At 45.8% G+C, this 21223-nt stretch overlaps 1 protein-coding gene across 2 annotated transcripts in view; it reads left to right on the forward strand.

Moving 5' to 3' along the window:
* Positions 1–3956: 3956 nt before the first annotated feature.
* Positions 3957–21223, forward strand: part of Osbpl11 (oxysterol binding protein-like 11) — a 73550-nt gene continuing 56283 nt past the window's right edge. The window contains exon 1 of one of the 2 annotated variants that reach the window (XM_011245797.3): positions 3957–4212. Coding sequence is in view for 1 of the 2 variants with exons in the window: in NM_176840.3 (NP_789810.2) it covers positions 19998–20194 (197 nt within the window). In the remaining variant the exon portion in view is untranslated. Of the gene's footprint in view, positions 4213–19264; positions 20195–21223 lie in introns of those variants that run through there. The other variant, NM_176840.3, reaches the window with a different exon arrangement.

A 21223-nucleotide genomic window follows, 5' to 3' on the forward strand; every position in this document is an offset into this window, starting at 1 on the left:
GGGTTACCCTATGGGCTATTCTGTGGTGACTGCCTTAACTGATTGGGAAGACTCAGCCCACTGTGGGCGGCACCATTTCCTAGGCTGCTGGTAGTGGTGGGGTATCCTGACAGGTGTAAGCGTGGAGAAATCAAGCGGAGAACAAGCAAGCAGCATGAGTGCCTTTGGTTTTTTATGGTTTTTCTCTAGAGTCTAGACTGAGGATGTCACATGACCAGCCTTATTCCTTCTTATGCTGAACTGCAACCTCGAATTATGAGATAAAGTTGTTTTGTGTCAGGGTATTTTATCATAGTGACAGAAACAAAACCAGGGCAACAACAGTCAGAGGCATTATTATTCCCTCGCGCCTTTTTGTATGTTAGTGGTACGTTTTATTATTATATTATGATTTTATTTGTTTTTATAGGGTTAAAGATCAAACTTGGGTCATTGTACATACTAGACAAAAGGGCTCTAGTTCCTGGCCCTGTATATTAGTTTTTAGTTGTTATACAAAAGTCATACATATGGGAGCAGAGAAATGGCTCAGCTCAGCAGACAAGAGCCCTTGTTACTCATGCAGAAGACTCAGACTGATTGAGTAGCACACACTCAGCGGCTAATGGCAATCTGTAACTGCAGTTCCAGTATATCTGATGCCCTCCTGTGGCCTCTAAGGGTATTGCAAGCATGCAGTGCACTGACATACATACAGGTAAAAATATACACATAAAAATAAACAGCTTGAGCTGGGCGTGGTGGCGCACGCCTTTTATCCCAGCACTCGGGAGGCAGAGGCAGGTGGATTTCTGAGTTCGAGGCCAGCCTGGTCTACAAAGTGAGTTCTAGGACAGCCAGGGCTATAGAGAAACCCTGTCTTGAAAAACCAAAAAAAAAAAAAAAAAAAAAAAAAAAAAAAGCTCAATTTTTAAAAATCACACGTGTTTGAGAGGGAACTCACTGTGTAGCCCAGGGTAGCTTCAAACTCCTCCCTCTACTTTCTAAGTGCTGCAATTACAAGCATATAATGACATATATATTATGAGGTACCATGTGACAGCTCAACAAACAGGATGTAAAATGATCAGATATTTATTTCTGTGTGGTAAGTAAGCCTTCAGGATGCTATAGTTTGAAGAAGGTCATGAAATTATAAACAGGTGAAGTCAGGATTCACACTGAGGGCTGCTGAGACGGCTCATTGGACCATCTGACTTCCAGGCCTGAAACCCATAGAGAGGTGGAAGGAAGCCAAGTCCACAAGGTTGTCCTCTGACCTCCATATGTGTGCTGGGGTATGTGTGCACCCATATATGTCATAAATACACACACACACACACACACACACAGACACACACACCAATAGTAAATAGTGTTAAATTGAAAGATAAAGGGATTCAGTGAAGGTCTTTCAGCCAGAACATAACACCTCTACTACAGAGACTGACGAAGGCCACACTACCGACTACCAGCTTCCAAACAGGGTGAAAAGAATTACTCTGGGAATAATTATTCTCAGTCAATGTGTTCTCATACACTCGGTCAGGAATTTACTTTCACTTGGACTACAGACAGATAATTTGATCTGGGAGGTTTGTCTTTCTGATGTATATACTCATAGAAGAATCATTCATTCATTCATTCATTCATTCATTCATTCATTCATTCTTTTGTCTTGTTTTAGAGACTTCGTCTTACCACAAAGCCCTGGCTATCCCAAACTTGATCTGTACACCAGGCTGGCCTTGAACTCAAAATGTTCTGCCTGACTTTACCTCCTTAATGCTGGGATCAAAGGCATGTGCTACCACACCCAGCAGTGTTTATTGTAGCATTTGTCTACGTCCTAGGGATAAAAAGATGTGAGAGAATGGAGAGATGGCTTAGTGGTTAAGAGCAGTGATTGCTCTTCCAAAGGTCCTGAGTTCAATTCCCAGCAACCACACGGTGGCGCACAACCATCTGTAATGAGATCCGATGCCCTCTTCTGGTATGTCTGAAGAGAATTACAGTATACTCAAATAAATAAAATAAATCTTAAAAAAAAGACAAGAAATAGTGCCGTTCTACAACTTACTTACACACATGCTATAGTGTGTATGTGTATATGTGTATATGTGTGTATGTGTGAGTATGTGTGTGTGTATGTGTATATGTGTGTATGTGTGAGTGTGTATATATGTATGTGTGTGTATGTGTGAGTGTGTGTATGTGTATGTGTGAGTGTGTGTATGTGTGTAGAGAGAGAGAGAGGTTGTGTGTATTAGGGATTGCCCCCCAAGCTGTGGCTTTGCTAGAGTGCTTTAACGCTGATCTACATTCTGATTTCTTTTCTCCTATAATCATATTTTATATCTTATAAAGATTATAATTTATAGATTATAAACAGGAGTCTGTGCTGTGGGCTTACTTTGTAGTGGGGTTCTGAAGGGCTCCCTCTGGACGTTCCACAGTTAGGGACCAGAAGGACCAGTGACACAGGGCTGAGTGCCTTGCTTCCCTTCAGCAGTGAATTCTGACAAGTTCGAGTGCGTATGCAGACTGAGCATCCTATAGGAATTAATTTCCAAAATGCTTGGAATTGTTTCATACTTCGACATGGGCAAAAAGATGTATTCAATAAAGACCCCCCAGCCTGCAACAACCTGGAACATATCCGAATGAAAAGACTAAGTTACACCAAATGTGGTGTCAAATCCGGAGGTTGGTTTGACCTATGAAGTGTCTAAGGGCACAGGACCTCCAGGACATGGAGACCAGGTGGGCTCTGGTACTGTGACCCGGACCCGGCCATCCTCGTGACAGTTCGAAGCTACCACTTTGTGAGCATCACGCGTAGGCTCTTCCCCCCAGCCAAACATTTGGAAGCATGCTGTACTTGATTGATTAAAGCTTAGAACATGTGTGAGACAAGTCACGCATGGCGCCGTCCCCAGCCTGAGCAGGCTGGCTCAGACTGTTCTGCCACTGTCAGCTAGCCCACCTGAGGTGGAATCTTCCGACCTAGATAAGGTCTATTCTGCCACCTCTGCGGTTTCCTCCAAGACGCCACTACCCACTGAGAGGCTGAACCTGTTCTCCTGACACTGTCCCCAGGAAAGGAGATCCTGGCGTGGTGGGGGATGGGATCCCCCCTTTATAAGCTCAGACTCTTAAGTAAACTTTGGGCCTTGATCAGTATTTTTGTCTTGGTCTCTCACCATTTTCTCCCATGCAGCCCCAGCCTCCCTTTCAGGAACCTGGTTCGTGTAGCTGTGGGCGGCTACACACGCATGTATTCATTCATTCATCCATTAAAAAAAAAAAAAAAAACACTTGGAAATGCCTGTGTTCCAGAGGGGAGTGCTGAGATGAACATAGCTTTCTCTTCTAACCACATGTATTCTAGTGGGGACCACAAGACAAAACTATGATTTGAAGTGGAAATTTCTGATTTCTTTGGAAAGTCAGTTATGTCAAATGATGTTCTGTTGGGACACTCGAGTGAAAGGATATTTTGCTGAAGCAGACACATGAAGGAAGGTTTTGCTGAAGCAGACACAGGTGTTTAGCTAAAGCAGATACATGAAAGTACGCATGACGTTAAGAAGGAAATAAATATAACCCACAGACGGTGGATGGCCCAGGGATGGTATTGGTGTCCCTTGCCATATTGCTCGTTGTTTGTCATGACTTCATAGACAGAAATGCACCAAAAACCTTCTGGTGGTGTTCTGGCAACTTCTTGCTGCTTCCACAGACTCAGGCTGATTGACAGAGTGAAATGGAAGTTTCTGGATGTGTCAGCATTCAGAGGGAGCTCTTTACGTGGGAGATTCACATGGTGCTTTGCTGAGGCAAGGCCTGTGGGAGGACATTTGATGTTTGGAAAGAGTATAAGTAGGACTCAATGGACAGTGACGGGGGTGATTGGTCAGGGGCGGGGCGGGGCTGACATTGCTAGCTTTGCAACACTTTGTTGGCCTGTGTCTTCATCTTTGCTAATCTTCACTTTGTTGAGAAAGGCACAGCAGAGAACTTCTGGTGTCCCTGCTGGTCCTGGCCGCTCCTGCTGACTCCTGCCAATTCAGCTGAGGCCTGGCTATTTCTGCTGGGCTGTGCCACCTCTGTGATTCCGTGTTTGCTATCCTGACACTACTGAACTGGACGGCTGGTGCCTGCGAGGGGATGGAACTGCCCTGCTGAACTGAACTGCTGACATCCTGACAGTGCAGATTGGATTCTAAACAGGTCCACTTCCCCATATCCTAACAACCTTTCTTTTTCACTCCCTCTGGTGGGTGGTGGGCTAGAAGGGAGGATAAAGCCTTTAAGAACCTTTATCAAAAGTAGGTTTTGAAAAAGGAAGCCTACAATGGCTTGTACCTCAAAGCAGCAGTTTGACACAGAGTGGGGGAGGAGTGAAGGGGCCTGCTGGAACAAACTAGAGTGCCCTGGAGGTAGAGAGCGAGAGGGCTGTTCAAGTCTGTAAGCAGAGGACCTCACAAGTCCAAGGCCACCTGTATGTGAAGACCAGGAAGGCCCCGAGGACCACGCACAGTAAGTGTGGCTAGAGAGCAGAGTGTGGGCCTGGGGGGGCGGGGGCAGGGTGGCAGACAAGAGCAAGGACAAGCTGTGAAGGGCTGTCCTTCCTTGGGAGCTTGGGTTGTGACAGAAAAGCTTAGGCTGCCACCATTAAATGTGGTCATTATAGTTAAATATTTGGAAGGTGGTGATTGGCCAGCGAGATGGCCAGTGTAAAAATTCCTGCTGCTAGGCCTGACAACGGGAGTCTACCTTCCCGGACACACACAGTCAAAGAAAAGAACGGACTTCCAAAACTTGTCCTCTGACCTACACACACACACACACACACACACACACACACACACACACCAGACCACATGTAGCAATCCTCCTGTCTCAACCTCCCAGGCTTAGAGGTGTGTGCCACACCAGGCTTAGGAAAATGGATGTCAATTCACCTACACCTCTGTACTTTGGCTCAGGTAACAGACAAGTGACTGTAAAACCCAGTCCTCTTGTGTCCATCATTTGAGTGGCTGGTATAGTGTTGAGGTGTTTCTCACATCTCCAAAAAGGCCGGAGGTATCGGACAGCACACACCAGAGTGATTCAGGTCAGCCACCAACTGTCACAGGACAGGGGAAAGTAGAGGTAGGGTCTCTGCCAACTTGCTTCATGGCAACTGTTTGGAGAAAGATAACCTGGTAAGGACAGTGACAATCCACCCCGGTGTGTCATCTGACTCCGCCCCCACACATCCAGAAGGCTCTGTCCTAGTTAAAAATTTGCCTATCTCTTGCCTGAATACTAATGAGAGTCGTTAGCCGAAGTGAAGGCAAGAGAAACATTGGCCAGAGAACATACTATAATAAGAATCCAAAGTTCAACAGACTGGGGTCATGAGAAAGTCTTGCAAGGTAAAGGTTAGTGGGGAAATGGTGGCAGCTGCAGGCAGATCTCTGTAGCACGCCTGCAGGAGGATCTCTGGAGCACACCTGCAGTGGATTAAAGCCCTGGTTAGCGTTGGAGCACAGAGAGATGGACTGTGGTGGTTATAAACTGTGTTTACAAGTGCTTGATGTTAACAGGGAGGTTAATGGTCTGGTCTATTTCACACTCTGTCCACGTCTGTAAGTCTGTTTCCTGTTCAAGACATATTAAGATAACAAGTATAAAGGTGTGTACAGTGAAAGAACTTGAAATTACAGGCTTGTTTTTCCTGATGGTTTTTTTTTTTTTTGAGACAAAATAATGCTTGCTTGAAGCCACATTTTAAAAGGAATAGCTGTGGTACCCTCTTGACACAGTGGTGTCAAGGCTAGCCAAGGCTACATGAGACCTTGGGTCAAAGGAAATGTATCCCACCTCCAAATATAAAGAGAGGGGTTGAGGGAAGTGAAGACCTTGGCGTCTAGAATTTCTTGGAACAGCTTTCTAGGGATTGAGCTCAGGGCCTTGTACCTGCTATACCCATGCTGGACCACTGAGTCACAACCCCAACCCGAAAATGGAGGATTTTTATATAGAATAATGAGGCATGACAATGGATGCACGGTACCTCAGAACTAGGAACCAAAGGGAATCCTTCCTTAAGTTGCTTTGTTGGGTATTTTTTTCATCACAACACCGAGACAGGTAACTAATACAAAGAGAGTCCTTCAAAGAAACCAACCCCCTTCTATCTCTGTTCGACTCAGGCTGATGGGAAAGCAACCGGTTGCTATGGAAACCACCCAGTCTCTAGCACTTTGTTATAATAACCATGGCAAATATGCTACATTTTCACTGGTCCTTTGGCCCCACATATAGATGGTAAAATAACAATGAAAACGTTGCTTTTATACAACCCTTTTCCAGGACTAGGGCTGTACTAAGGTCGAGTACTTGCCAAGCATGTGCAAGGCCTAACACTAGAAAGAAGATTCAAAAAATTCTCAAAATGCCCAAATAAAAAGACACCACTAAGATAAGTGCTTATATTTCATCAAAAAATCAAAATATGGTATTTTATCGCTAACTGCAGATTGACGGTAAGAACTGAACATAATAAAGTAGATAGGATGTTGCGTGCCTGTAACACCAGTGCTTGGGAGGTAGAGGCAGGGGGATGAAAACTTGAAACTCATCCTCCACATAATGGGGAAAAGACTTTCCTAAGCTACTTGAGATGAGGTCTAATTGAATACATGAGCAGCTCTAACTAGACTTAACAAACTATCCAAACAGACATGAATTTAGACAGAGGGGCATCCTGGGGAAGGAATGAGGGGAGCTAGGAGAGGGAATGAGGGTGGAGACAACCGTATTTCATGGTCTAGATGCATGGAATTTTCTAAATTAAAATAAAATCTGACATAGTTGCGCATATCACACACCTGGAACCCCAGCTTTTAGGCAGGCTGAGGGAGGACTGTATAATATAATGATACCACCGGGGTGGAGGTGGGGGAAGAGAGGGGGGGGGGAGAGGGAGAGAAAGAGAGAGAGAAAGATTTAGGATCAGAAGTTCAGTTTAGGACTGAACTGAGAGATGGCTCAGTGGTTAAGAACACTGACTGCTCTTCCGAAGGTCCTGAGTTCAAATCCCAGCAACCACATGGTGGCTCACAACCATCTGTAATGAGATCTGATGCCCTCTTCTGGTGCATCTGAAGACAGCTACAATGTACTTAGATATAATAATAAATAGATCTATTAAAAAAAAAAAAAGAAGTTCAGTTTAGGGTACAAGAGACCCTGTCACCAAAAAAAACAAACAAACAAGCAAAAAACACCTCCTGTGTAACATGCTCTAGCAAATGGATTTCTATCCACCCTCTGGGAAGTCAGCAGAGAAGTCTCAGTAGATAAGGCTGAACGTTTTTTTGTATTTTGTTTTGCTGAAAAAACTGACTCCATGTTTTTTCTTCTGACATAAAGGCTAGGGACTGGTGGGTGTAGTAAGGATGAGAAAGGTCACCAGCAGGTGGTGGGCTCAACCTGGGGAAGACTGGAGACTGGAAATCAGAGGGCTAGCTGAATTTGGCCTCGGGCAACCAAGCTGCTCTAAGTTATTAGCTGCCTGGCATGCAGACAGGAACTGCATTTGCTCGGATTGCCAAAAGCCAGCACAGACACGGTTTCAAGTCCCTCAGGGTCAGAAGCAAATTGAATCAGAGATGGTACAGGACCAAGGGTACAGGCTCTGTTCTCTGAGATGGATTGATATCCTAGGCTATGTTCTCCATGAGTTATCTACATCGTATCTTCCTGGAATATCTGAACATTCAGCTAAGTAAGACATGGTGGTGATTAACACAACCTTAACACAACTGCTGCCTCATTAGAGGCTCCATTCTGACCTTAAAACCCAGCATGTAGGCCCAACACCTGCCTAAATGGGAACAAAGATCCAATCCTTTAAAGACCCAGTCCATAGTTCCAGGAAAGTCCCTAAATGGACCACCCTTAGCTTTTGGCTTCGGTAGTTCTGCTTCTGGCTAACTGATGTGGTCTTGTACACAAAAAATACAAAAGGCTGCAAGGTTCAGGGCTGCAGGATTTGGCAGGTTCCCTGTGCAGCTAGCCACCAGCCCTCAATTAAGACTTTCTTTTCAGTTGTAAGAGAGTCTGTGTGGTGGTCTCTGGTGGCCTTACCTCGAAACACTGTTTTTGAGGACTGCCTGGGTTCAATTCCCAGCATCCACATGGTAGTTCACAACCATCCCAGTTCCAGGGCATCTAATGCCTTCTTTTGGCCTGCATCTGCATGTGGTTATATCCATATATGCAGGCAAAACACAGTCTTAGTTAGGGTTTGCTGCTGTGAACAGACACCATGACCAAGGCAACTCTTACAAAAACAACATTTAATTGGGGCTGGCTTACAGGTTCAGAGGTTCAGTCCATCATCATCGAAGTGGGAGCACGGCAGCATCCAGACAGGCATAGTGCAGGAGGAGCTGAGAGTGCTACATCTTCATCTGAAGGCTGCCAAGAGAAGACTGGTTTCCATGGAGCTAGGATGAGGGTCTTAAAGCCCACACCCACAACGACACACCTACTCCAACAAGGCCACACCTTCTAATAGTGCCACTCCCTGAGCCAAGTATATACAAACCATGACAGCATTTAATCCATAAACATTTGTTCATGGGGCCGGAGAGATGGCTCAGCTGTTAAGAGGACTTGTTGTTCTTACACAGGACCTGGGTTCAATTCCCAGCACCCACATGATGGCTCCCAATCATCCATCACTCCAGGTTCAAGGGATCTAATGCACATACATGGTGCATATATATATATGCATATATATGTTTGTTTTACATATGTATATAAGTAAAACACTCATATGCCTAAAAATAAGTACATTTTTAATTTTGTTTAAACATTTGGCCAATGACTGTAGCAAAAGCTTTCAGAGAACAATAAATAGCTTTTATGGTTTTGACAATCTGAGCCATCTTTTCTCTTTTTATTTTTGAAGATCTGCCAAAATCCTAGAAGACCTGTAAGAAATAATACATAAACTCCCCTAGAAGAGAAAATAACCTCTGGTTAAATTTGTGGGCTCCATCTAGGCAACCTCTGGATGGTCTGGTATAATCTTATCCTCATTTTACTGGGTAGTCTTATCTATCTTTTTTTTTTTTTTTTTTTTTTTTTTTTTTTTTTTACTAACTATGCATGTCACCAAGCCTGTGGCATTTACAGTTTTCTTGTTGTAAAAAGTTGCCTTTGGCATCATCAACCATTTGATATCTTCCCTGTGGTTCCTGCTCTGATAAACAGCCATTCTCTGGCTTCCCTCTGGATGACAAGTAGATTGCTTTTCTATGAAAATCTCTCTCTCTCTCCTCCTTCTTCCTCTCTCTCTTTCTCTCATTCCTCCTCTCTCTCATTCTCTCTCTTCTTCCTTCTCCTTCTCTTCCTCCCTCCTCTTCCCCCCTCTCCCTCCATCGCCTTCCCTCTCTCTCCCTCTGTTCCCTCTCCTTTCCTCTCACAGAGTCCCATGGAATCCTGACTGGCTTTGAGCCTGCTATGTAGCCAAGGCTAGCCTCTACCTGTCAGGTGCCAAGGTTGGAGCACTCACTACCATGCTTCACTTCCTTCTACTCTCCTTGTATCTTGGTTACTTCTCTAAGTTGCCTTGGCCATTGTGTCTTATCACAGCAACAGAAAAGAAAGCATTTAATTGGGGCTTACAGTGTCAGATGGTCAGAGTTCATGATGGCAGAATAAGGGCACAGTGGCATGAACAGCTGGGAGCTCACATCTCAATTCACAAACCTCAGAGCCCACGCCCAGTGACATGCCTCTCTCAACAAGGTCACACCTCTGAATCCTTCCCAAGCAGTTCCATCAACTGGGGACCAAATATTCAAATATACGAACCTAGGGAATCATCCTCATTCAAACCAGCACAGCCATTCAGGTTTTAGAGAACCATCTCCTCGCAGGGCTCTGGCTGACGTCATGGAGTGTTCTAAGGCTTGATCCTCTGACCCTGTGTGAATGTATCATAAATTCCGCCACACCGTTGGTGTCTGGAATAAAGCCGCCTTCCCATGAGCCATACCAGAGAATAACATTCATCTGAGAGCCAATGGACTGCAGAGTTCTGACCTGCTGTGGGGAAACACACTTACAGAGGTCCACTTTGCCAGCCTACATGTAGGGGTTCACACGACCCATGGAGCTAATAGACTGCTCACAGCCTGGGCAGGGGTGGGAGGGGAGAGGCTTGTTAAGTGAAAGGTAATTCCTGATCTGCGTTATCAAAGTGTAATTCAAGCAAATACAAACAGAGCCCCAGTGTGGACCATAGACTTTAAACACAGAACCCATAGGAGAGGCCATTTAGCCTCCCAAGGAGAAAGAAGGTCAAAAGATGGCCCAGGGCAGAACCATCAACCTGTCAAACTCCCAATTCACTGTTGCTTAGGCTGCTAGGGTCTGGTGACCCCAGTTCTGTCCGTTTCTGTCACAGTATTCCCCAACTTCACTATCCTGATTCTTTTTTTTTATTATTATTATTAGATCTTTTCTTTATTTACATTTCAAATGCTATCCCGAAAGTTTCCTATACCCTTCCCCGCCCCCCCTCCCTGCTCCCCTACCCACCCACTCCTGTTTCTTGGCCCTGGCATTCTCCTGTACTGGGGCATATAAAGTTTGCAATATGAAGGGGCCTCTCTTCCCATCCTCTGCTACATATGCAGCTAGAGACACGGGCTCCAGGGGGTACTGGTTAGTTCATATTGTTGTTCCACCTATAGGGTTGCAGACCCCTTCAGCTCCTTGGGTACTTTCTCTAGCTCCTCCATTGAGGGCCCTGTGTTCCATCCTATAGATGACTGTGAGCATCCACTTCTGTATTTGCCAGGCACTGGCATAGCCTCACAAGAGACAGCTATATCAGGGTCCTTTCAGCAAAATCTTGCTGGCATATGCAATAGTGTCTGGGTTTGGTGGCTGATTATGGGATGAATCCCTGTAGCCGCCTGCAGCCACGTGTACTGGGTTCCCCTGAAAGGCGGGCTGGGGCTGAAAGAGATCAGACCGTGAGAAAAGAACCAGGCCAAGACAAACCTTTCTGTTCAAAGCCTCTGAAGTTTACTGAGAGTCCATGCTTATAAAGAGGGTAGGCCCATCCCCTGCCAGCCCATTCTTGGTGCCTGGAGGCAGCCCGTAGGCGATCTACAGGGTGTGTTGCCGGAACGTCTCAGGGACTTTTCAGCAGGAAGCAGAGTCTTGGAGAAGAGCAAATAGAGCCATCAAGGTCAGAAGGCTCTACCCTAGTTATCTCCTTCTTAGTGGCAGCAAGGTCAAAGTCTGGATCAGCCTGCTTCAAGGCTGAGGGAGGCTACAGATCCCCACCAGCCTGATTCTTCTCTCCTTGAACTACACTGATTTGTGGCAGGATGGAGGGGGAGAGGGAGAAGGAGGTCAGCATCCCTCCTCCTCTAGGCAAGATCTTTCTGCATGACCGTAAACCACCACCCCTCTCAGACTGTCTAAGGCATTTCCACACACACCTTCACTGGGCTCACTTTCATTTCCCACGGGTTGATATTAGCAGGTTTTGGAATCCCAGATGAGGACAGCAGCATCTTGTCATGGCTCTGAGGGCCTCGGCTGCCACTCACTCTTGTTTGTTTGTTTGTTTTGATGCAATAGCTCACTTTGTAGCTCAGGCTGGCCTCAAACTAACGTGTGTTGGGATCACAGGCTTTAGACACCATACCTGGTGTACTGGCTGCTTTTGTGTGTCAACTTAACATATTAGAATCACCGGAGAGGAAGAAGCCTCAGTTAAGAAAATGCCTCCGTGAGAAAGATCCAGCTGTAGAGTATTTTCTTAACTACTGATTGATGTAGGGGGAGGGCCCAGCCCATTGTGGGTGGTGCCATCCCCGAGCTGGTGATCCTGGGTTCCATAAGAAAGCAGGCTGAGCAAGCCATGGGGAGCAAGCCAGTGACCGAGCCCTTCCATGGCCTCTGCATCAGCTCCTGCCTCCAGGATCCTGCTCTTCTTGAGTTCCTGTCATGACTTCCTCCAATGATCTGGAAGTATAAGCCAAATAAACCCTTTCTTCTCTAACTTCCTTTTTGGTTATGGCGTTTTGTCACAGCAATAAAACGCTGACTAAGACACCTGGCCTGCAGGGACTTTGTAGGCTCAGTTTTCTTTCTCTTTTGTGAAGTCTTGCCTATTAAATTCTCTAAGCGTTACACAATAATAAAACCACTTTCACTTTGATTTTTATTAAAAACATTTTAAATAAATATATTTATTAAATTATCTTAAAGAAAATATGTTTATTAAAATATTTTAATAAAAATATTTTTAAAAATAAAATGTTTCAAATATATCTAATCACTGCAAGAAAGTTTTAAAATCAGTAGCCACCAATTATCCTGTAGAGAACAAATGAAAAGGCCCGCCCTATTTGCTTTCTGTGAGCTGGTGAGCTCTCTTCACAGGGATCTGGGCACACATCTTCCTAAGTAAACCAACCCTCTCCGGCCATCTGACTCACTTCATGGGAACAACTTCTAATGCTGTGTTGGAGGCTGTGCCGCAAGTGTGCCCAGAATTCCTCCCCACCCTGCCCTGAACTTCACACTAATGGGCATCAGTTGCTTTTCCCGTCTTTGCTTTCCCAAGGTAACCCTTGGCATTTGACACTTACCCATAGAAGTCATGTGACTTCAGGCTTGGTTGTTTGTGTGGGCTTCTGTGAGCAAAATACTATCTGTACCACTAGCCAAAAGAATCTAAAAATAGACCAGAGACCCGTCTCTCAAAGGGCTTTGTTCCCCTTTTCTAATACAGCTTTGAAAAGCTAATGTTGCTGACTACTGGGTGTGTAGTGCCGTATTTTTAGGTTGACCAGCATCCAGCACAAAGGCGTTGGGACAGGGAGGAGGAAGACACTGCAAGAGAACATCTCATTTTACCCAAATGGGAGCATGGCGGCAGCTCCTCTTCAATCCCTCACTTTCCTTTCTCCTCCCAAACACAAGCACCAGCCGCCTCTGTTTCTTTAACTCCCACGAGGACTACAAACTCTGAGCTTGGCAGAGGTTCTTTCAGGGCAAAGCTGTTCTCTTGGAGCCCGGCAGCAGAATCATCCCTTCCGGGCTGGGAAATTGCTAAGGAGTTTCTGCCCACATGGGCAGGGAGGGGTAGAACGTGGGCTCGGGATGAATCGCAGTTGTTTTACTAAGGGAGTACATTGTAGTGAATGTGAACGTGATGTTCCCTCCCTCGATCCTTTTTCAGATTACTGTCCCCGCTCCCCGCCCCACCACGATACCGCCTTGCGTTTATGAGATCCGTATTGCTTCCCAAAGCCTTTATGCCTGCCTTTCAGCCAGTTTCTCTGTAGCTTTTCTTCATCTTCACCCCAGGTTTCATGCTATCATAGTTTAAAGCTCAGAGAGAAAGCAGGTGTTCTTATGCTACAAGGAAACAAGCCATCCTTCCATCCCTGCTCCGAGCATCTCAGCTGGAAGAAAAGGTAGATACATCATACTACGTCGTGTGTTTTAAGAAAGATTTTATTTTTATGTGTGTCTATGCTGGTCAGATTTGTGTGTGGGTGTCAACTTGACACAAACTAGAGTCACATAGGAGGAGGGCGCCTCAAATGAGTAAATGTTTCCTGTAGGTAAGTCTATGAAGGCATTTTCTTTTTTTTTTTTTTTTTTTTTTGGTTTTTCGAGACAGGGTTTCTCTGTATAGCCCTGGCTGTCCTGGAGCTCAGTTTGTAGACCAGGCTGGCCTCGAACTCAGAAATCCGCCTGCCTCTGCCTCCCGAGTGCTGGGATTAAAGGCGAGCGCCACCACGCCCGGCTTAAAGGCATTTTCTTAATTAGTGATTAATTAGTGATTCCTGCGGGGGAAGGCCCACTGTGGGTGGTGTCATCCCCTGGGCAGGTGATCCTGGGGTATATTAGCAAGCTATGAGGAGCCAGCCAGTAAGAAGCATTCCTCCAGGGCCTCTGCTTCAGTGCCTTTACTTCCTAGCCTGGCTCTCCTCAGTGATGGAGGATGTGTAGGCGAAATAACTCTTTCCACTCCAGGCTGCTTTTGATCATGATTCATCACAGCAGTAGGGAGCAAAGTAACATACTGTCTGTGTAAATGCATGCCAGGGTGCCCCGAGAGACCAGAAATGGGTGTTGGTCACCCTGAAGCTGGAGTTTCAGGCAGTTATGGGCATCTGATCTTGTGTGTCGGGAAAGGAACTCAGCTACTCAGCACTCCTCCCCATGGAAGCATCTTCCCTAACCCCTGTACTAAGCACTTTGTACAAGCCTTCCTAGTCTCAGAAGAGGAAACTGAGAAACTTGCCAAAATAGTTTGCTCAGATCACATGCAGTGCCACGAAGTTTGCAGCCTAAGGCCAAAGTACATAGTGTGTTTGTTTGTTTGTTTCCCTTTTGGTGTTGAGATTGAATTCAAGGCTTCACATAGGCTAGGCAAGCACATAATATGTGATGCCATGAAGAGAATGAAAAGGTTGGAGGCATAGCTCAGTGGTACAGCACTTGACTTGCTTGCACAGGCTCTAGTCTCAGTCTCCAGTCCTATAAACATACACATGCCATAAACATACACACACACACTTACATGAGTGTGCACACAGATACACATACATGTGTACACACATACTCATCATTGGTGAAAAAAAAAACCTAAACAAATCAAGGCCATAGATAGAACAATTTAAGAATGTATGCTTTATGAAGAATGGCAAGGGAAGGGGCCAGAGGGAGGTTCTGAGGACCTGAATTCCATCCCCAGAACCCGCATGGTGGAAGAAGAAATGACTCCTGGGAATTGTCTCCTCTCTCTCTCTCTCTCTGAATGAATAAATATTTTATAATAATAATAAAGAGTGGCTGGGGAAGCCTGTAAGGAGAGAATGGTGACCTAGAAGCTGAGGTGACTGTCCCTGCACACTCACCAACTGCACATGCTGGTGACTCCACATAATATTATTAGGATTCTGCACCTACAGAGACATACAGATGGGTCTAGTTGTAAAGTCAGAATGTGGCTAGAAAAAAAAAACTACATTTCATTTGGGGGACAAAAGTGGCCTTTAAAAAAAAAAAAGGTTTTGGTGTGCTGACCTGCAGAGATACAGGATGTGGCTGGATGGTTCAAACAGCAGGAACGGCTTTTCTCACAGCTTGGGAGGGTGAAAGTCCAGGACGAAGGCACAGTGTGTGTGCTTTCTGGTGTGGGCCCTTTTGCTAGCATACGTAACTGTTTTCTTCCAGCATCCTCAGATGGGAGATCTAGCTTTCTCAGTCTCTTCCTACACAGTAACTCCTAAGACAAGGACAACTGTCTACACTAATCCACACCACCTGATTTAACTGTAATCATCTTTTGGAGGTCCTGCTTCCAAACACCATCTCACGGAAGGGAGAGTTAGGGCTTCAACAATCTGTGGGAATGAAGACACAGTTCAGTCCTCCACAGAGATGTTGTTACTACTTGACAGATGAGGGAAAACAGATCCAGAGAGGTTTATTGGGTCCCTTGCCTAAAGTCACATGGGCAGAGCTCATGTCAGTTTTACCTCTTGAAGCCACTCTGAAGCTTCTCCCACAGAAGAGGAGATCTACTGGCCAGCAGGATTGCTATGGAAGGCACCCCAACCTCCCAGCATCCGGCGTCCCACTGAAGGTTTCAGAAAAGTGCATTCATCTTCTTTATTCAAATCATGGCTTCCCCTCTCCTTGGACACTGAGTGAAGGTCAGATTTAGACCCTAATACACAATAACAAGCAAAAACAAATATCTAGCTGGGCCTGGTGATGCAGGCTGTAATCCCAGCTATGGGGGAATGCCGAGATCAGAAATCACAAGTTCAAGGTTAGCTTTGACAACTTAAGACCCCCAAGGTAAAATAAAAAGAAAAACAGGGCTGAGGGTATAGCCCAGTTGTAAAGCACTTGCTTAGCATGTCTGAGGTCCTGTGCTAGATCCCTAGTATCACAGCACAACAACAACAACAACAACAACAACAACAACAACAACAACAACAAAAGCCCAAATCCATGCAAACAGTTTCTCTCGTTCTGATTCCACAAGGGTCTCTCATTATAACTTATCCTGGTGAGCTTCTTACACAAAACAAAGTAGTGACATTCAAATTGCATTCTTTTAGCCTGGCACTGGCTTTCCCAGTAACTGCATTCCATGGTGGGTCTGGCTACCTGCGGTCATTCTCTGACTCTTGCCACAACAGTCCATGTTACCCTCATGTCAACCCTGGGTTGACGTATTCCTCATCACACCTGCTATGACTCCACTATCATTTATGACCTACTTTTGTATAATTATCTGCTATTAATAACCAGTCTCCCTTTCTCTTTCATTAAAATCAACTCTCTATACACACTTCGAGTTTATTTTCTAACAAACATGGTCCCATGTATCCTGGTCTCGCCTCAGACTCATTATGTGACTGAGGGTAACCTTGAACTTTCGGTTCTCTTGTCTCCACCTCCCAAGTGCTGGCTTTACAGGGGTGCCACTATGCCTCGTTTTTGTGGCGCTAAGGGTAGGTACACTGTAGCTGCCTTTAGACACACCAGAAGAGGGCATCAGATCTTATTACAGATGGTTGTGAGCCACCATGTGGTTGCTGGGATTTGAACTCAGGACCTTCAGAAGAACAGTCAGTGCTCTTACCCTCTGGGTCAATCTCTCCAGCCCACTTAAAACTCTTAATCAGCTCACAGGCCCCTCCCAGTTAAAAATCTCCATGACATTCTACTGGTTAGACCTGCTGCTTGAAGACCCGGTCAGTCTAAGAGGCCAGATATGGTAGGTAGCCTTGGGAAAGTCGGGCCATGCTCCCCTAAAGTCTGTCCTTGAGACAAAAAATTGACAGGTTTCAGCTACGGCTGGAAAACAAATCATGTTTTTCTCCCTGGAAACTGAAAAAAAAAAGTTTATGGTCCTACCTGGTGCCTACTTCTGTGCCAGGAGTCAAGTAGGCTAGGCTGGCTGTCACATGGTGTGGAAAACCCTGCCACCTGCTTAGAGAACTTGGAAACCTCCTTGGTTCTGGGATTTGAAGGTTTTCCTTCAGGACTCCATCATGTGGGAGCTCTCTCTCCTAACACAGTTCTTCCCTTAGCATCCTTGTCTCTCATCCTCTCATTTTAAAAGTTATCTTGTGAGACATCCCTTTATACACGTTTTCCTTCTCTAAGTCAGGTTCTCCACCACATTTCACCGATTATCTGTTTCATTCCCCAAATCCATTTATGTATGTATGTATGTATGTATGTATTTATTTATATTCTCAGTTGTAGGGGTTACTTCCATGTTGTCCAGATGAACATAGTAAAACATGCCTTTTAGACAAGAATTCCCCTACACCCAAGGCTGATAACCAGAACCCAGTGATAGCATTCACTCACCATAACCACCAGACCCAGGACTAGGTAGACAGAGAACTCCATGTGGTTCACTTGACACTATATGAGACCAAGAGCAATGTTCTTTAGTAATAATCCAACTCTGCCTCCTGCTAAAGAGGAGATAGCCTTGAATAGAAGACTCCTCTGCTAACTGAGATATACCATAGGCCTCTGCATTCCACAGAGGCCATCATCCTTAAATCCTTTTCAGGTCACACTTTGAACAATTTAAGAGGAAATAGGAGACTGCAACTCTGGGCAAATGGGACAGTTGCACAGCAAAGTTATCATCAGGATTGTCATGGCTACTCCTGGTTGTCAACTTGACTACCTCTGGAATGAACTACAATTCAGAAATGGAGGGCACACCTGTGATCCAGATCTTGAGGCTGGAAGACAGGTTTTTGACCTGGATCTTGACATGGAGATCTTGAGCCATAGTGGCCATGAAAATCTTAGGCCCAGGCAAGGTACACACACCTTTAATTCTAGGAGACTGAGGTAAGCAAATCTTTGAGTTCAAAGTCAGCCTGGGACAAAGCAAGTTTTAGGTTCAGGTATGGTGGCACACGCCTTTAATCTAAGCCACATCTTCTACTGGAGGCCTACATCAGGACCTTGAAGAAAGAAGGTTCACTCTTCTTCAACTGATTGTACTTACTTGCTAGCAAGTCTGTTGGAATCTATTTCCACAGAAGACCAGCTTATACTAGCCTCACAGGCCTGACTTCCCACTCACAGCTGCCCATTGTTGGGTTAGTTGGACTACAGACTGTAAGTCATTACAATAAATTCCCTTACTATATAGAGACACTCCATATGTTCTATGACTCCAGAGAACCCTAAGACAAGGATTATTTCTTTTTTTTTTTTCCGAGACAGGGTTTCTCTGTGTAGCCCTGGCTGTCCTGGAACTCACTCTGTAGACCAGGCTGGCCTCGAACTCAGAAATCCGCCTGCCTCTGCCTCCCAAGTGCTGGGATTAAAGACGTGTGTCACCACACCCGGCTAAGGATTATTTCTTAAGTACACCAGTGTGGTTCTTTCAAGTAGTTGTTACCCAGGTTAATCATGCCCACCTGGTAGAGGTAAACTTTCCCTGTGCCTAGACAAAGAGTTAATGGCAGGCTGGGCCTTGCAGATGGTTGTGGTCCTGCATTGCCCCTGTGTCTTGTTTTAGGAATGCTCTTTGATGGGTATAATGGCAGGTTGTCTCCTTTTGCTGTGGGAGTGGAGCCTAACTGGAGGTCAAGCTGAGGGGATAAACAGTAAGAGAAACTTCTTCAGAGACCCCAAACTTCAATTATGGTAAAAGTTTTCTTTCTTACAGTTTGTAACAAACGTGGCAATAAACTACTTTTCTTCCAGTGTTATTGGTCCTTTTTAAGTAAGCTTATTAGTAAATCCTTTTTATATCAATCTACTTCAAGTTTCTCCAGCATCACCAAGAGCTCTAATTTCCAAGACAATTTCCTTTTCTTTAAGACGATTTACCTTAGTCCAATATCATGTTGGGTTTTTTGTTGCTCAAAAATGACTGATCAGTTATTTTTCCCCACTTTGTTCTGTAAATTCTTATTTTTTTAGGTTCCCTTAAAAGGCAAGGAATGGGGCTCCCCAAGAGAGTATAGGACCTGTTTAGCAAGACCGTTTCATTCCCTTTTTCTCCCTCCCTCCCGCCTGCTGCCTCTTTCCCCACTGCTTCTTTCAGCTCCTTCTCTCCCTTGAGGCTCCGGTCACCGCCTCCTTTCGGGATCGTCTGCCCCAATCAAAGATGGCGCCGCCGCTTCAATGCTAGCGGAAATGAGCTCACACGACACCGGAAAGGAAGGCGGGGAGAGCTAGCAGGCGGGTGGGTGACCGGCTGTGGGTGGGGCGGCGGCCCGGGCCCTGGCTCTGGCTTTTACGTTTAGGGCTAAGGAAGCTCCAGGGAGCGGTCGGCTCCTGTGAACTCCGTGGGGCTCCAGGGCTAGCGCTCTCGGAGGAGGCCACGGTGAACCCCTCGCCTCCGGCCCAAGCTCAGCGGCCTCGGAGCCCGCGTCCTGCCCGGCGGCGTCTGCCCGACCCTCCGCGGGCTTCGCGCGACCGCTCCGGCTCAGTTCGGGGCTGCGGTGGGAACCGCGGAGCTGGCTGGACAGGGCCCTTTCTCCCGAGGACCCGGCTGAGGAGAAGAAGCGGCGCGGCTGGCCCGACCCCCGAGTCCTGAGGTCAGGCCGTGGGCTCCGGGGCTCCCGGGCCGTGGACCCCGTCCTTGCCCCGCGTTCCCAGGCAGAGGATCCGCGACCTCGCCCGCGCCGCCCGGCTGCTCCTCGGAGTGTGGCACCGAGCCCTCTGGCGGGGTGATTTGTCCTCCTTGTTCTTGCTCGGGAGAGGCATCTATCTGAAGGGTACCCGTGCTCTTTAAAACTTTTAACCAAAGTGGAAATGCGTGTCCTCTTTTTCTGGACCACTGTCGATTTCCACTCTAGCCGAGGTCTGAGATCCCGTTGAGAGTAAAAAAACGAGAGAGAGAAAGGGGGAAAAGTACTTACAAAATAACTCTGCACTTGGTGTCCCTCGCCCGAGAAGGGCAGATGAACTTTGGAGTTAAGATGCAGGGAGGTGAGCCGGCATCGGTGATGAAAGTCTCCGAGAGTGAAGGGAAGCTGGAGGGCTTGGCCACAGCAGTGACCCCGAACAAGAACAGCGGCAACAGCAGCTGTGGGGGTGCCATCAGCAGTAGCAGCAGCAACAGCAGCCGCGGTGGCAGTGCGAAAGGCTGGCAGTACAGGTATGGCCCTCCAAAGTGATGTTCTGGGGTGGCTCGGAGTGTGATGGGGTCTGCATATCCCAGTTGGAAGGCCAATTCCAAAGCGGCTGATGATCTGACTTGGAGATAGAACCCTGCTTTCGTGAGCAGGATTGACTTTCTTCAGAAATTCATTCAACAGGTAATTTTTTGAGGCCCTTTGAGGAATTCAGAAATGTACCCCAGAGTTTTCTCGATTATCCAAGGGCTTATTCTTCCTCTGATTTATCTCTACACTCACTTCTGGTTTTTGCCTCTGTTGTAATCTGTTTACAAGCAAGCCTGAACGTCTCTTAGAGCAGAAACTGTGGAACTCAGCGCTTTGAGAGGCAAATGCTGGTCTTCAAAACTTGTGGAATGATTCGAGTAACAAGAGTCAGAGAAGATCTTATCCTTTGGTTGCTTGTGACTTAGAGAAGGGGAGGGACTTAAATACAGAGGCTGATAAGCAGTAGAGTGTAATCAGGCTACTTGAAAACTCTTGAAATTCTACATTTGTTAGTTTTTTTTTTTTTTTTTTTTGGTTTTTTCGAGACAGGGTTTCTCTGTGTAGCCCTGGCTGTCCTGGAGCTCACTTTGTAGACCAGGCTGGCCTCGAACTCAGAAATCCGCCTGCCTCTGCCTCCCGAGTGCTGGGATCAAAGGCGTGTGCCACCACGCCCGGCCATTTGTTAGTTTTTATTAATGTAAATGAAAAACTTGGAGAAATATCAAAAGCTTCATTTTGGTGCTTTAAAAAATATATGTATAAAGGGTTTGTAAAACAAAAAAATATATGTATATGTATGTATGTGTGTGTGTATATATATATATATATATACATATATATATATATAGTATAGGGAGAGATTACTACCCATAATTCTAAGAATGAATGGAATTAGGGCATCCTATAATGTTGGATCTACACTGATGAATACTGAAATTTTGGGTAACTGCTTGTATGTTTAATTCTAGTTGGTTTTGTTTGTTTGGTTTGGTTTTTGATTGTGTTAAACTCTTTGACTACAC

This window comes from Mus musculus, chromosome 16 (assembly GCF_000001635.26).
Source record: "Mus musculus strain C57BL/6J chromosome 16, GRCm38.p6 C57BL/6J".
Lineage (NCBI taxonomy): Eukaryota > Metazoa > Chordata > Mammalia > Rodentia > Muridae > Mus > Mus musculus.